General features: G+C 48.6%; 1 protein-coding gene across 1 annotated transcript in view; it reads left to right on the plus strand.

The window, feature by feature from the left end:
• The window catches only part of C17H22orf23 (chromosome 17 C22orf23 homolog), a 34599-nt gene that overhangs the window by 14602 nt on the left and 7497 nt on the right, over nucleotides 1-12500 (plus strand). Inside the window, 1 exon segment of the mRNA XM_075573704.1 lies at nucleotides 2373-2552. Within this exon segment, the coding sequence (XP_075429819.1) occupies nucleotides 2373-2552 (180 nt within the window).

Raw genomic sequence — 12500 nt, forward strand, 5'->3', positions numbered from 1 at the left:
TTCTCCCCCTGTCTTTTTCTCTCTCTCTCCCCCTGTCTTTCTCTCTCTCTCTCCCCCTGTCTTTCTCTCTCTCTCCTCCTGTCTTTTTCTCTCTCTCTCCCCCTGTCTTTCTCTCTCTCTCTCCCCCTGTCTTTCTCTCTCTCTCTCTCTTCCCCCTGTCTTTCTCTCTCTCTCTCTCCCCTCTCTCATCTTTCTCTCTCCTCTCTTTCTCTCTCTCCCCTTCTCTCTCTCCCCTCTCTCTTTCTCTCTCTCCCCTCTCTCTTTCTCTCTCTCCCCTCTCTCTTTCTCTCTTTCCCCTCTCTTTCTCTCTCACTCCCCTCTCTTTCTCTCTCCCCTCTCTCCCCTCTCTTTCTCCCCCCCCTCTCTCTCTCCTCTCTCTCTCACCTCTCTTTCTCTCTCTCTCACCTCTATTTCTCTCCCCCCTTTCTCTCTCTCCCCTCTCTTTCTCTCTCTCCCTCTCTCTCCCCCCTCCCTCTCTCTCCCCCCTCCCTCTCTCTCTCCCCCTCTCCCTCTCTCTCCTCTCTCTCCCCCTTTCTCTCCCCCTCTCTCCCCCCCTTCTCTCCCCCTCTCTCCCCCCCCTTCTCTCCCCCTCTCTCCCCCCCTCTCTCACTCCCCCCTCTCTCTCCCTCTCTTTCTCCCCCCTCTCTCTCTCTCCCCTCTCTCTCTCTCTCTCTCCCCTCTCTTTCTCTCTCTTTCCCCTCTCTTTCTCTCTCTTTCCCCTCTCTTTCTCTCTCTCTCCCCCTCTCTTTCTCTCTCTCCTCTTTCTCTCTCCCTTGTCTTTCTCTCTCTCCCCTCTCTCTCTCCCTCCTCTCTCCCTCCCCCCTCTCCTCTCTCCTCCCTCCTCTCCCCCCTCTCTCTCCCCTCCTCTCTCCCCCTCTCTCTCTCCCCCCCCTCCCCCTCTCTCTCCCCCCCTCCCCCCTCTCTCTCCCCCCCTCCCCCCTCTCTCTCCCCCCCCCTCCCCCCCTCTCTCTCCCCCCCCTCCCCACTCTCTCTCCCCCCCCTCCCCTCTCTCTCTCCCCCCCCTCCCCTCTCTCTCTCCCCCCCCCTCCCCCTCTCTCTCTCCCCCCCCTCCCCTCTCTCTCTCCCCCCCTCCCCTCTCTCTCCCCCCCTCCCCTCTCTCTCCCCCCTCTCTCTCCCTGTCTTTCCCTCTCTCTCCCCCCTGTCTTTCCCTCTCTCTCCCCAGTCTTTCCCTCTCTCTCCCCGTCTTTCCCTCTCTCTCCCCCGTCTTTCTCTCTCTCTCTCTCTCTCCACTCTCTCTCTTTCTCTCTCTCTCTCCCCCCCTGTCTTTCTCTCTCTCCCCTCTCTCTCTCTCTCTCTCTCTCTCTCTCTCTCCTCTCTTTCTCTTTCTCTTTCTCTCTCTCTCCTCTCTTTCTCTCTCTCTCCTCTCTTTCTCTCTCTCTCCTCTTTCTCTCTCTCTCCTCTCTTTCTCTCTCTCTCCTCTCTTTCTCTCTCTCTCCTCTCTTTCTCTTTCTCTCTCCTCTCTTTCTCTCTCCTCTCCTCTCTTTCTCTCTTCTCCCCCCTGTCTTTCTCTCTCCCCTGTCTTTCCCTCTCTCTCCCCCTGTCTTCTCTCTCTCTCTCTCCCCCTGTCTTTCTCTCTCTCTCTCCCCGTCTTTCTCTCTCTCTCCCCCTGTCTTTTTCTCTCTCTCTCCCCCCTGTCTTTCTCTCTCTCTCTCCCCCTGTCTTTCTCTCTCCTCCTCTCCCCTCTCTCTCCCCCTCTCTCTTTCCTCTCTCCTCCCCTCTCTCTTTCTCTCTCTCCCCTCTCTCTTTCTCTCTCTCCCCTCTCTCTTTCTCTCTTTCCCCTCTCCCCTCCTCTCTCTCCCCTCTCTCTCTCAGAGCAGGGAATGAGAGCCGGGAAGCGGCTCCATTTTCTCACCACGAGTTAACAGTTCTGGGCATTTTAAGCTTTTAGATCACAAGAAGTTCTGAGGCTGCACTGCGGCCTGTATTCACTAAGCAGCGCTAATCCTAAAGACACCTTCCGGCATTCACGTGATTTTCTGCACCACACTTAACCCTGTGAGTGCCGGAGGAGACGTGTGCCACAGCCTCTCCGTCAATTTGTGATCACTCGAGAAAATGAGCCTGATGTGGTTGCTAACCTAAAGGGTTAATAAATACGGCCCGATATCTCTAACACAAACATGTTATTAATAGGATAATATTATAGTCACGTGGAAGTGAGTGAATGTAAGGGGATAGGAGTGCAGGCAGATGTCCTAGTGACTGATGTGTAGCATAGAGGGTGATGCTCCCTGAGGAGGGAGTTGTAACTCCTTCAGTGCCAGGTTGCGGCCTCTCTGGCAGTGAATGACATTTTTGGTGTAAACCCTGCTGACCTCCAGACATGCATTGGTGCCTCTTGTTTGTAACAGAAGGTGACACGTTGCCGACACAGTGCCACCCGAGCTCCAGTGACAGCCGCCGTTCCCCTCCTTCCGTCACCACATCCAAACAGCCCAGAGCGACTCTCCCCACTGCCCGCCTGCGTCCCGCGGAGAGGTGCCGCGCGGGGGACGCTTACAGTCGGGACAGGTTCCAGCCTCGGCCCACAAGTGAGTGTCAGCGGACACTAAATGTGATGGAAGGGCACACGTATGTCCTGGCCCAGAGACAGGTGCTAGGAGGGGGGTATGGGTTAGCTGTTGACTGCAGGACTTTCCATCTTTGTACTTCTGGGGGGGACTTTTTACTATGCAGGGTGTGTGATTTGACGGTAAGGGGTAACCAGGCTCCCAAATAAAGGTTAAGCCTGTTTTGGTTTCCCCTGATCTGTGAATAAGAGTCCACGAGAGTTAGCTCCAAGGCCCAGTAACATTGTACCATGCCAATGTATTGTATGTAATAAAAGTATTTTTTTGTGTTTTTCTCTTTCCGGGCATGCCAGTAAGCAGGGATTGCTAGGGTATGAGTTTCAAGGGGGGGGGAAGGGGGGTTGCGGAGGAACCGTTGACAGAATGTGCCTAGGAGGTTGGGGTCTGGAGTTGTCGGCCCCCCCCCCCATAAATGTACCCGGGAATCATGCCTGATTCTCGGATACATGTAGGCACATTGTCCCGGCAATATCTCCCCTTGAAAACGCAAGCGCAACTCACCACTTAGGTACCCTGCTTCAGCACAGCCCAGAAAGGAGAATGGGGCACAGGGATAAAACATCTATTCCTGTAGCTGAGGGAATCCCAAGTTAAGGGGGGTACCCCAGCTAGTGCCCAGGTGACTCACAAACAGTATAGGGTTTGTGGGTAACCCAACCGTATCTAAGGTTGAGGGGGAAATCTGAGGGTCCAAAAGATAGTGTGTGGGGAATAAGGCAGATAGAAATTAAACTACAACATATTTCCCTGTCTGTCCCGTTCCCCAAGACTCAGAAGTATAGTGAAATATACTTTATTAAATGTACTGTAACGTGTTGTTTACATTCGGAACCAATGTCCAAACAGGCTGCCCGAGCTAACCCATAGGCGCCGGTAAGTCTGCTGGACATCGGAATTCAAAGCAGCCAGAGGATGCCAGAGGTGAGTGTGACGGTAACTTTATGACAGGCTATAATAATACACCAAAAATACCTGGGTTGAACTGAACACGACTAAGATATAAATAAATATAGTTTATTCCTTGAAAAAGTGAACACACCAGATATATTACAAATAAACAAAATATAGACACTTACTTAAGATAGAATGATGAAACAGTCAAATCTGGACTGGCAGTTCATACAGCAATCTTCAAAATCACCAAGACACAAAAGACAATTGAGTAAGGGTTGAGCCTGGTTATATACCATTTCAGCTCTTACTCTTAACCCTAGGCGCCGAGCTGGCTAGGAAAATCTCTTTGAAGTAGATTCTTGATTCCCTGTAAGTGTGAAGTATGACACTTAAAAAACACTCAGCCTCCTTTGTTCCCGGCTCTAGTATAAACAATCAGAGCGGTTAACCTTTGATCAGAGGGCTTATGCTAAACCATCCGGCTGCCCTTCCTGACCTATTAGCATAGCAGATGGGGTCTGCATCCTCATATCAGATCCAAAATACTAGTTACAGCTTAATACACATTAATATAAGTGGTTCTGTTGGGTCTAGTGGGCTGATTTTTGCCAGCTTTTGTTGCCGGAACTGTATCTCCATTGTGGCCAAATCTCAGCCCGCTACGACTCCCAGAACCGGAGATACACAAATGCAGGTTAAAACATTTTTAAAATACAGGATTCGTCCCTTTAAAAATGAATCTCTGCTTTTCACTCATTCCCCATTGAAAACAACGGGTTCCGCCGCCGTAGCGTTGAATGGCGGGCTCCGCCGTTGCCATCAATGGGGTTCCCCGCCATAGGCTTTCAATGGGGAAACCGCCGCCATTGAAGTCTATGGGAAAAAACACAAATCTTTACATTCGCCCATACTCCGTCTGGTTGTTCGGACAGGGTTGGGAAGGGCCATGCATTAATGCCGGAACTTTGGCTACATGCCACCCAAATCCGAGCCCTCTGGTCCTTCCAGAACCGGAGATATGGACTTACATATTTCAACATTTCACACTTAGCCGTTTTCACGCCATGCGGCTTTTCCCCATTGGAATCAATGGCCGGCGCCGCCATAGACAATGCATAGGCGCACGCCGACATTGGATTCAATGGGACCCCCGCTCCGCCATTAAAGTCAATGGCGCGACCCTCCTTCTAAGCTCAAACCTTTACGGGGGTCCCTCATTACTGGACCCGGTGGGGGTCATGTGTGGGGGTTCCGAGGGGCTAGGGGCAACAAGAATTTTATTCCCAGGTGCCCTAGAACCTAAGATTCCCACGCCAATTGTCATTGAACTTGAACGAAGTGATTAAACTCTTTTCAAAGACATTGTATCCGCTTTTGCGGTCTGCGGTTTGGATGGCTGCCAACCTGTTCCAATGGCCCCATTGACTTACAATGGGAAATCGCCGCTCCTCCTCTGAGGACGCCACCTGCTGGTCGTCGCTGGAAAACAGGTCCAAAACCGCTACTTCTGCCATTGGAATACATTGAGCCCCAATGGCGACCTATGGGACTCTGCAAAATGGTGCCTGAAAAGGCGGGAACATGGAACAAAGGGCTATAAACACTAAGTTAACCTTAACTTTTTCCCTCCCGCATTAATCCCAGTGTATGTGTTGGTGCAAACACTGGAACAGAAACCATACATTTGAACGGGAATATACATTAGGATGCTGAAGCAAGGTAAAAACATTTTGCTGGACCCCTGTCCAGCTAACCCCTTACTTCCCAAGTGAGAGCAGGGGTTGGCCAAATGGGGTGTAACCCCTTTAATCCCGGGCCAAACCCCCTCCCTTGACAGTGAGAATTGTATTTGGTCAACGGGGAAAGGCGGAGTACCAGGTCTGCTGATCAATGGCAGTAATCCGGGCTGCCAATTGCTCTGCCACACCTTGTGGAGCCTGCCCAGCGGGTGGCATTGAGATAGCCAGGGAGAAAGATGGCAAGCTTGCGCATGTCTCTTGACTATTTCAGATTTCCTGCTGATGCAGCTTTTCTAGCTGGCTCAGCTCTGATTGGTTGCTTGGGAATTGGCTGCTTAATTTTGTGAATGAAACTCAGAATACTATAAGAATCGATGAGCAAATCAGATTGTAGTTCTCCGATAGTAAGAGCGCGGACGGGCTTTTCAAAGTTGCTACTGCGCGAATAGCAGAGCAACCGGCTTCGATTTCAAGCCTGAAAAGCCTGCCCGCCAGAGTCTAAGTCCCAACTTTTGCGTCCAAGTTCTCAGAAACGATCGTAGCGGATGCGGCTGGGATTTGATGCCGATTTGAGTTCCAGGAGATTTGGAGTAACTCGCTGTCATGTTCTAGCCTGCAGTACCCATGCTTGTCCACTGGGACTGCTGTTGCTCTGCTGGCTCTCTCAAGGAACATTCCAGATGCTGACACCTGACACCTCTGCACCTAACTCTCAGCCTACATATGTAAACTTCCCCTTCCTGTCTGTCAGTGCCTGTTTATACTGGTTCCTCCAGGTCCTGCTAGGTTCCTGTGTTTGCTGCTGCTATTGCTATTGTCCTGTTCCTGTCTCCTCATTGCCGACCTCTGCTTGTGATCCCGACCACGCTATTTGCCGCCTGCCTCTGACCTCTGCTTGTGACCCGACCACGTTCCCTGCTCTTCCTGCCACTGGGATCCACTACAGCCGAAGAACAACCCTTGACAGAATAAACAGGCCCTACCATGGCTTCCGCCGTAACAGACCTGACCCAGGCTCGGACAATTGATGACTTGCAACGTAACAACGTTGGCTTCAAAGAACAAGGACATTTATTCTATCGTATTCGTCTCATGGAATAACATGGTGCCTGCTGGGAAGAATGTGCCGTCCGCTGGTAAGAATGTGCCATCCGCTCAGAAGAACGTGACGTCCACGCGGAAGAACAAACCGACTCCGCAGAAGCTGAAGTACGTGAACTGCGTGCAGCTCTAATCGCTGCGTCTGTTCAAAACACAGTGCCCGTGCAAACCGCGCCACGTGCACCCCTTTTTTTGGGGGAAAAACAATAATTCCGGGATTTCCTTAATCAATGCAGACTTCTGTTTAAGCTACAGCCCACCATCTATACTACCGACGAAGTCAAGGTTGGACTGATCATAACCCTGCTCAAAGATGAGGCCCTTGCTTGGGTCTCCCCTATATTAGAACAGGATAGTCCACTACTAAGGGATCTGAAGGGATTCATCGAAGCCATGAGTCTGATTTTTGATGACCCAAACCGTGGTGCAACTGCTGAAGCAACTCTGAACAACTTTCGTCAAGGAAGACGCTCGGCAGCTGAGTACGCCGCTGAATTCCACAGATAGGTTAGCGATACTGAGTGGAATGAGGCCACTCGGAGATATTATTTTCGTCAGGGTCTCTCTGAGCAAATTAAAGACGAACTAGCCCGGGTGGTGCCTCCCCGAGGGATTTGAGAAATGTGTCCGTTTATACATTCAAATCGATCAAAGGCTTACTGAAAGACAATTGGAGAGGGGGTTCATGCCAAGCAACCCCGGGGTTAGAGATGTCAGCACCCCACGACGTTCCAGGGAGACTGAGTAGCCGATGCAAGTAAACACACTGCGAGGACCCTTTTCAACTGGAGAAAGGAATAGACGCCAAACAGAAGATCTCTGTTTGTATTGCGGAAATGATGGGCACTATCTCGCCGATTGCCCAAATAAGTCCAGGCGGTCTTCTTTCCAGAGCCCTAGGAGAAATCAGCTGCACGCTATTTCAAAGACTGTTTTCTCTGCTTCTCAAAATAAAGGTAACCCTCCTTCTCTAAGTCCACACCTCCTGGTCCCTATTATAATCGAGGAGGGAACGCATCGTTTTTCAACCACAGTAATGGTCGACTCAGGGGCGGCAGGGAATTTTATGGACATAGAATTCGCCAAGAGCCATTTGGTACCTTTTATAGCCAAGGAATCGCCAGAAAGGATGGAAGTCGTTGACGGTTCTCCTTTGAGCTCTGGACCTGTTACCCATGAAACAAGTAATTTAACACTTATCATGGAGCCCAATCATCAGGAGAAGATTTCGTTTAGTTTTATTCCTTCACATTTGTTTCCAGTGATCCTGGGAATTCCATGGCTCATGATCCACAACCCGCTAATTGACTGGAAGACCAAGATACTCGCATTTCCCTTGGAGCACTGCCAGCTAGCCTGCCTACCTAAAACTGCTATACCAGAGAGTGTGGGAAACATAAGATTTCCTTGTCCCAAGAAAATCTACTGCCAACTCCATACTCTTGAGTTTTTGGATTTATGTGACAAGAAGAACGTGGATACGCTTCCCCCACATCGTTCTTATGACTGTCCCATTGAATTATTATCGGGTGCTGCCATTCCGTTTCGAAAGAATCTATTCCCTCTCAGAGCCAGAATTGAAGGTCCTCAATGACTACCTACAGGAGAACCTGTCAAAGGGTTTCATCTGACCCTCTACTTCTCCAGCAGGCGCTGCTCTCTTCTTTGTGGGAAAGAAAGATAGTTCTCTATGTCCTTGCATTGACTATCGGGAACTAAATAAGATAACAGTGAAGAACAGGTATCTGTTACCTCTGATTCCCAAACTATTGGAACGAATTCAGTCAGCCAAGATCATTTCCAAATTAGATCTCCGAGGGGCATATAATTTGGTCCGCATACAACCGGGTGACGAGTGGAAGACAGTCTTCCGAACCTGTTATGGGTGTCACGGGAGACCAGGTTCTACAACACCTTTTTATAACGGGGATCATTTGATTGAGCAAAACAAGATGGTAAAATAAATGGTAATTTATTTCTTATAAAAGACAGACACACAAAGTTACACAATTCAAGATTAACACACTTTCTGGGGATGGGGCTAACGAATAAATCCGTTTCTGGAACGAAATTCCTTCAGATCACCTTTTCAGAGCACTTTCCAATGACCGGTAGTTACTCACAAAAAGTCCTGGTCATCTGTTACTTCGCCGCTGTTGGTGTGGCGCTTGGAATCTGCGCTCCCCCTTGGCTGCAGGCTTTTTGTTTCAATCTTTTTTTATTGGAAGTATACAAACAAAGATACAAGGTTGTCATGAGCACATGACTAGTATTGATACAGATAATTTCCAATAAACACTTTTCCTTTCCTCCCCTGTCACCAAGGGTTGCATCCTAAGGGGATAGAGAAGTAGAGGAGGGGGGGGGGTGAGACAAACATACGGGGGAGAGGGCGCCCCCGCGACAAGACAAAGACCTAGGCCGGCCCCGGGGCATGCGAACCAAGCCACAGATACCAGATCTTTTGGAACTGCAGTAGGGTTTTATTGGTGTATCGCTGTGAGCCTCTCCATAGTCATAACAGCGTTGATCCTTTTGACAACTGTGCCTCTAGCTGGGGCTTTTGTCTGCCAGCCAATCACCAATTTGCCAGTATTGTAAAGCAGGGCAGGCACCTTTTCTCAGGTAGCAAGGGGGCATGGGTTAACCTAACCCCTCTGCCTCTTTGCATACTGAGCCCACCCTCTGCTCAGGCTCCACAGAGTCTGGATTTTGGCAAATGTTCATCGGACAGCCATGTGTTAAGCCAGGATGTGGGGACTCAAGTATAACTGCAATACCCCTCCTGTTCTAACACCTTGGCATCCCTGAGCCTTTCAAGTAAGGACTCCGGACAGACACAGAGGCATCAAGCTTGGTCGCCAGCTGGGTTTTCCAGAATCCATGACTTAGTTCATATACAGGTTATCAATATATATACATTAAACTATACCCATCTAATAAAATATATTGTGTCCTGTTTTCTGTGTGCTGAAAGTTATGGGTTCCTATTCTGGTGTCAGGAATGGAGTGAGTGTATATTCCCTACAATCACGAGCCTCATTTCTGGCACACATGAGAAAATAACTTTAAAACTTTTAGACACTTTAAAAATCTGCTCAGCTTTATAACCTAGCTGGAGCAGCCAATGAACCCCTAAACTAGGTTCAGTATACCTGGGCATGTATGTGGGTACCTCTGCTATACTAAGGACTCTGTGTATACCTGCAGATATCTTTTAACCCCTTCATACCCATTTACCTTGTCTGGAAGATGCTGCAGCAGGGACTCTGGTAGTGAGTCGTAAGAACGTTTTCAGGGTCCGAGGTTGGCGGAGTAATGCGCTTAGCTGTATCCGAAGATATCACTCCATCTCCGGATACAACTTTTGGGGTATCCCATAACTCTGGAACCCTGTTACATAGACACATTCTGCAAAGACTTTCTCCGCCAACCCCACCCTGAAACGTACAGCCTAGAAATCTCCCGATCCCAGCATCCCAGTAAAGGCAAAACTCACATAATTCTTTAATGTCGCAAAATCAGTATACAGTTGCAGTAATACATTTTTTACATCTGGGTCCCAGAGCTGACACTCTAAGACCCTAACACGCGGGTCAAAATGGGCACTATGAATACCTGGTGATGCCTTTTGGACTTTGTAATGCTCCTGCTACTTTCCAGCATTTAATCAATGATGTTCTCCGAGAGTTACTTGACCAATTTGTAGTGGAATACCTGGATGATATCTTAGTCTTCTCAGATAATCCATGATGTTACCAGAAACATGTCCGGATTATCCTAGAGTGTCAAATTAGAGAAATGTGAATTTGAAAAGACCAGCATGCAATTTCTTGGTTACGTCATCTCCCCTGAGGGTTTGAGTGTGGCCCCAGGCAAGATTCAAGCCATGGTGGAATGGCCAATTCCTCAAAATGAGAAGGACATTCAGAGATTTGTGGGCTTTGCTAATTTCTATAGACGTTTTATTAAAAATGTATCTGGCATTATTACCTCAATCACCCGACACACACGGAAAGAATTCCCCTTCAAATGGTCTCCTGAAGCGGATGCAGCATTTGAACAGTTGAAGTCACTTTTCACATCTGCCCCTATCCTCATTCATCCAAATCCAGAACAACCATTTGTCATGGAAGTGGACGCATCCGACTCCGCTGTTGGTGCCATTCTTTCACAAACCATTGGACCCAAGATGCTCCTTCATCCATGTGCCTTTTATTCATACCAAATGTCAACAGCTGAAAGAAATTGACATCGGAAACAAGGGACTTTTGGCGATAAAAGCTGCATTCTCAGAGTGGAGGCATTTACTTGAGGGCCAATCACCCAGTTACCGTCTTTACAGATCACAGGAACTTAGAATTCATTCGATCCGCAAAGAGATTGTCTGCCCGACAAGCCAGGTGGGCGCTATTCTTTGCAAGATTTCAGTTCCACATCTCTTACCGCCCTGGCTCCAAGAATGGGAAGGCTGACTCTTTATCACGGTTATTACCTAATCCTTATTCAGATACAGTGCAAGAAGGCACTATTTTACCAAAGAATCATTTTTTGGGAGTTTTCCGCAGATCTCCTCGAACGAATTAAGGAGCCTACTGAAACGACCCTTTTCTCAATAAACCTCCACCAGAAGCGGAACTATTTCTATGTGATGGTCTGTGGAACTGTAAGGACCGTCTGTTCGTCCCTAAGGAGGTAAGATTAGAGGTGCTCCAATTAATGCACGACTCCAGACCCGCCGGTCACCCAGGTGTCCTCAAGACACAGGAACTGTTGTCCCGCTCTTTTTGGTGGCCTAAAATATCACAAGATGTTAAAGACTATGTCCTCTCCTGTGAGACCTATGCTAGGACCAAGACTCCTCGAGCATCCCCTGTGGATTTGCTACAGCCTCTTCCAATTCCTACTCATCCTTGGGGGTCCATATCAATGGATTTTAGTGTTGACCTACCCAGATCAAGTGGACATAATACCATTCTTGTAGTAGTGGATCGACTTACAAAGATGGCTCACTTCATTGCTGCACAGAATCTCACTTCTGCAGACCAGACAGCCAAGTTGATCTTGAAAGAGGTATTCCGGCTTCACGGGGCTCCAGATGAAAATGTATCTGACAGAGGGGTGCAATTCACTTCAAGATTTTGGAGAACTTTCTGTTCCTCTCTCGGAATGCGGTTAAATTTATCGTCTGGCTATCATCCACAATCGTCATGTGTGAAGCTGTGCCTGATGCACTAAACCGGGTGAACACAGAGAGCAATCCTCAGCACATGAATCAATCAGCAGTTAGACATGAATATAATAAATTCACACACTGAGTGAAACAGAGTTCCCACCCTGATGCAATGAACCGGGTGAACACTGAGGGTGATCCCCAGTGTGGATGGGGGCAGGGGTACATATACACATATATATCAAACAAACACTACTTACACGGCCATGTGTAAGTACAGGCACATAAAGAGTCCTTGCAAAGTCAGCTTCTCACTTCAGTTTGGTGAGCTTCTAGGTGGTATTCCAATAGCCCAATGGCTGGATGACGTCACCGCTTAGGGTCTCTGCCGAGTTGAAATAAGATATATGGAGCGTGTGTTCAGATATGCATTAAAACATTTATTAAAAATTGAAGCACGCGGTGTACTGTGGGCGGTGTCACGCGGTGTACCGTTGTGCGGCGTTACGCGGTGCACTGTTGTGCAGTGTCACGGAGTGTACTGTTGTGCAATGTCATGCGGTGTACTGGTGTGCAGTGTCATGCGGTGTACTGGTGTGCAGTGTACTGGTGTGCAGTGTCATGCGGTGTACTGGTGTGCAGTGTACTGGTGTGCAGTGTTGCGCAGTGTACTCTATAGTGTAGTGAAGTGAATTGTGACTTACCGTAAAATGGCATCAAAAAGACTTCACTACGATGCAGCATTGAAATGCAAAGTTATTGTGTACGCGGAAGAGCGCTGAAATAGGGCCGCGGGAGGTAAATTTACCATAAATTAAGCAAATATTCGTTGCTGCCATATTTGCTTGTAAAGCAACAACCACGTGCTTCACAGGGCCTATGAAGGAAAGACCCACAGGTAGAGGAAGCTGTGCTTCGTTTTGTCATTGAGAAACGTGCAAAAGGATTGTCTGTCACACGCCAGGCAATGTAAGTAAGGACAGTACAAATTGCAAAATCTCT

Source organism: Ascaphus truei, chromosome 17 (assembly GCF_040206685.1).
Source record: "Ascaphus truei isolate aAscTru1 chromosome 17, aAscTru1.hap1, whole genome shotgun sequence".
Classification (NCBI taxonomy): Eukaryota; Metazoa; Chordata; class Amphibia; order Anura; family Ascaphidae; genus Ascaphus; species Ascaphus truei.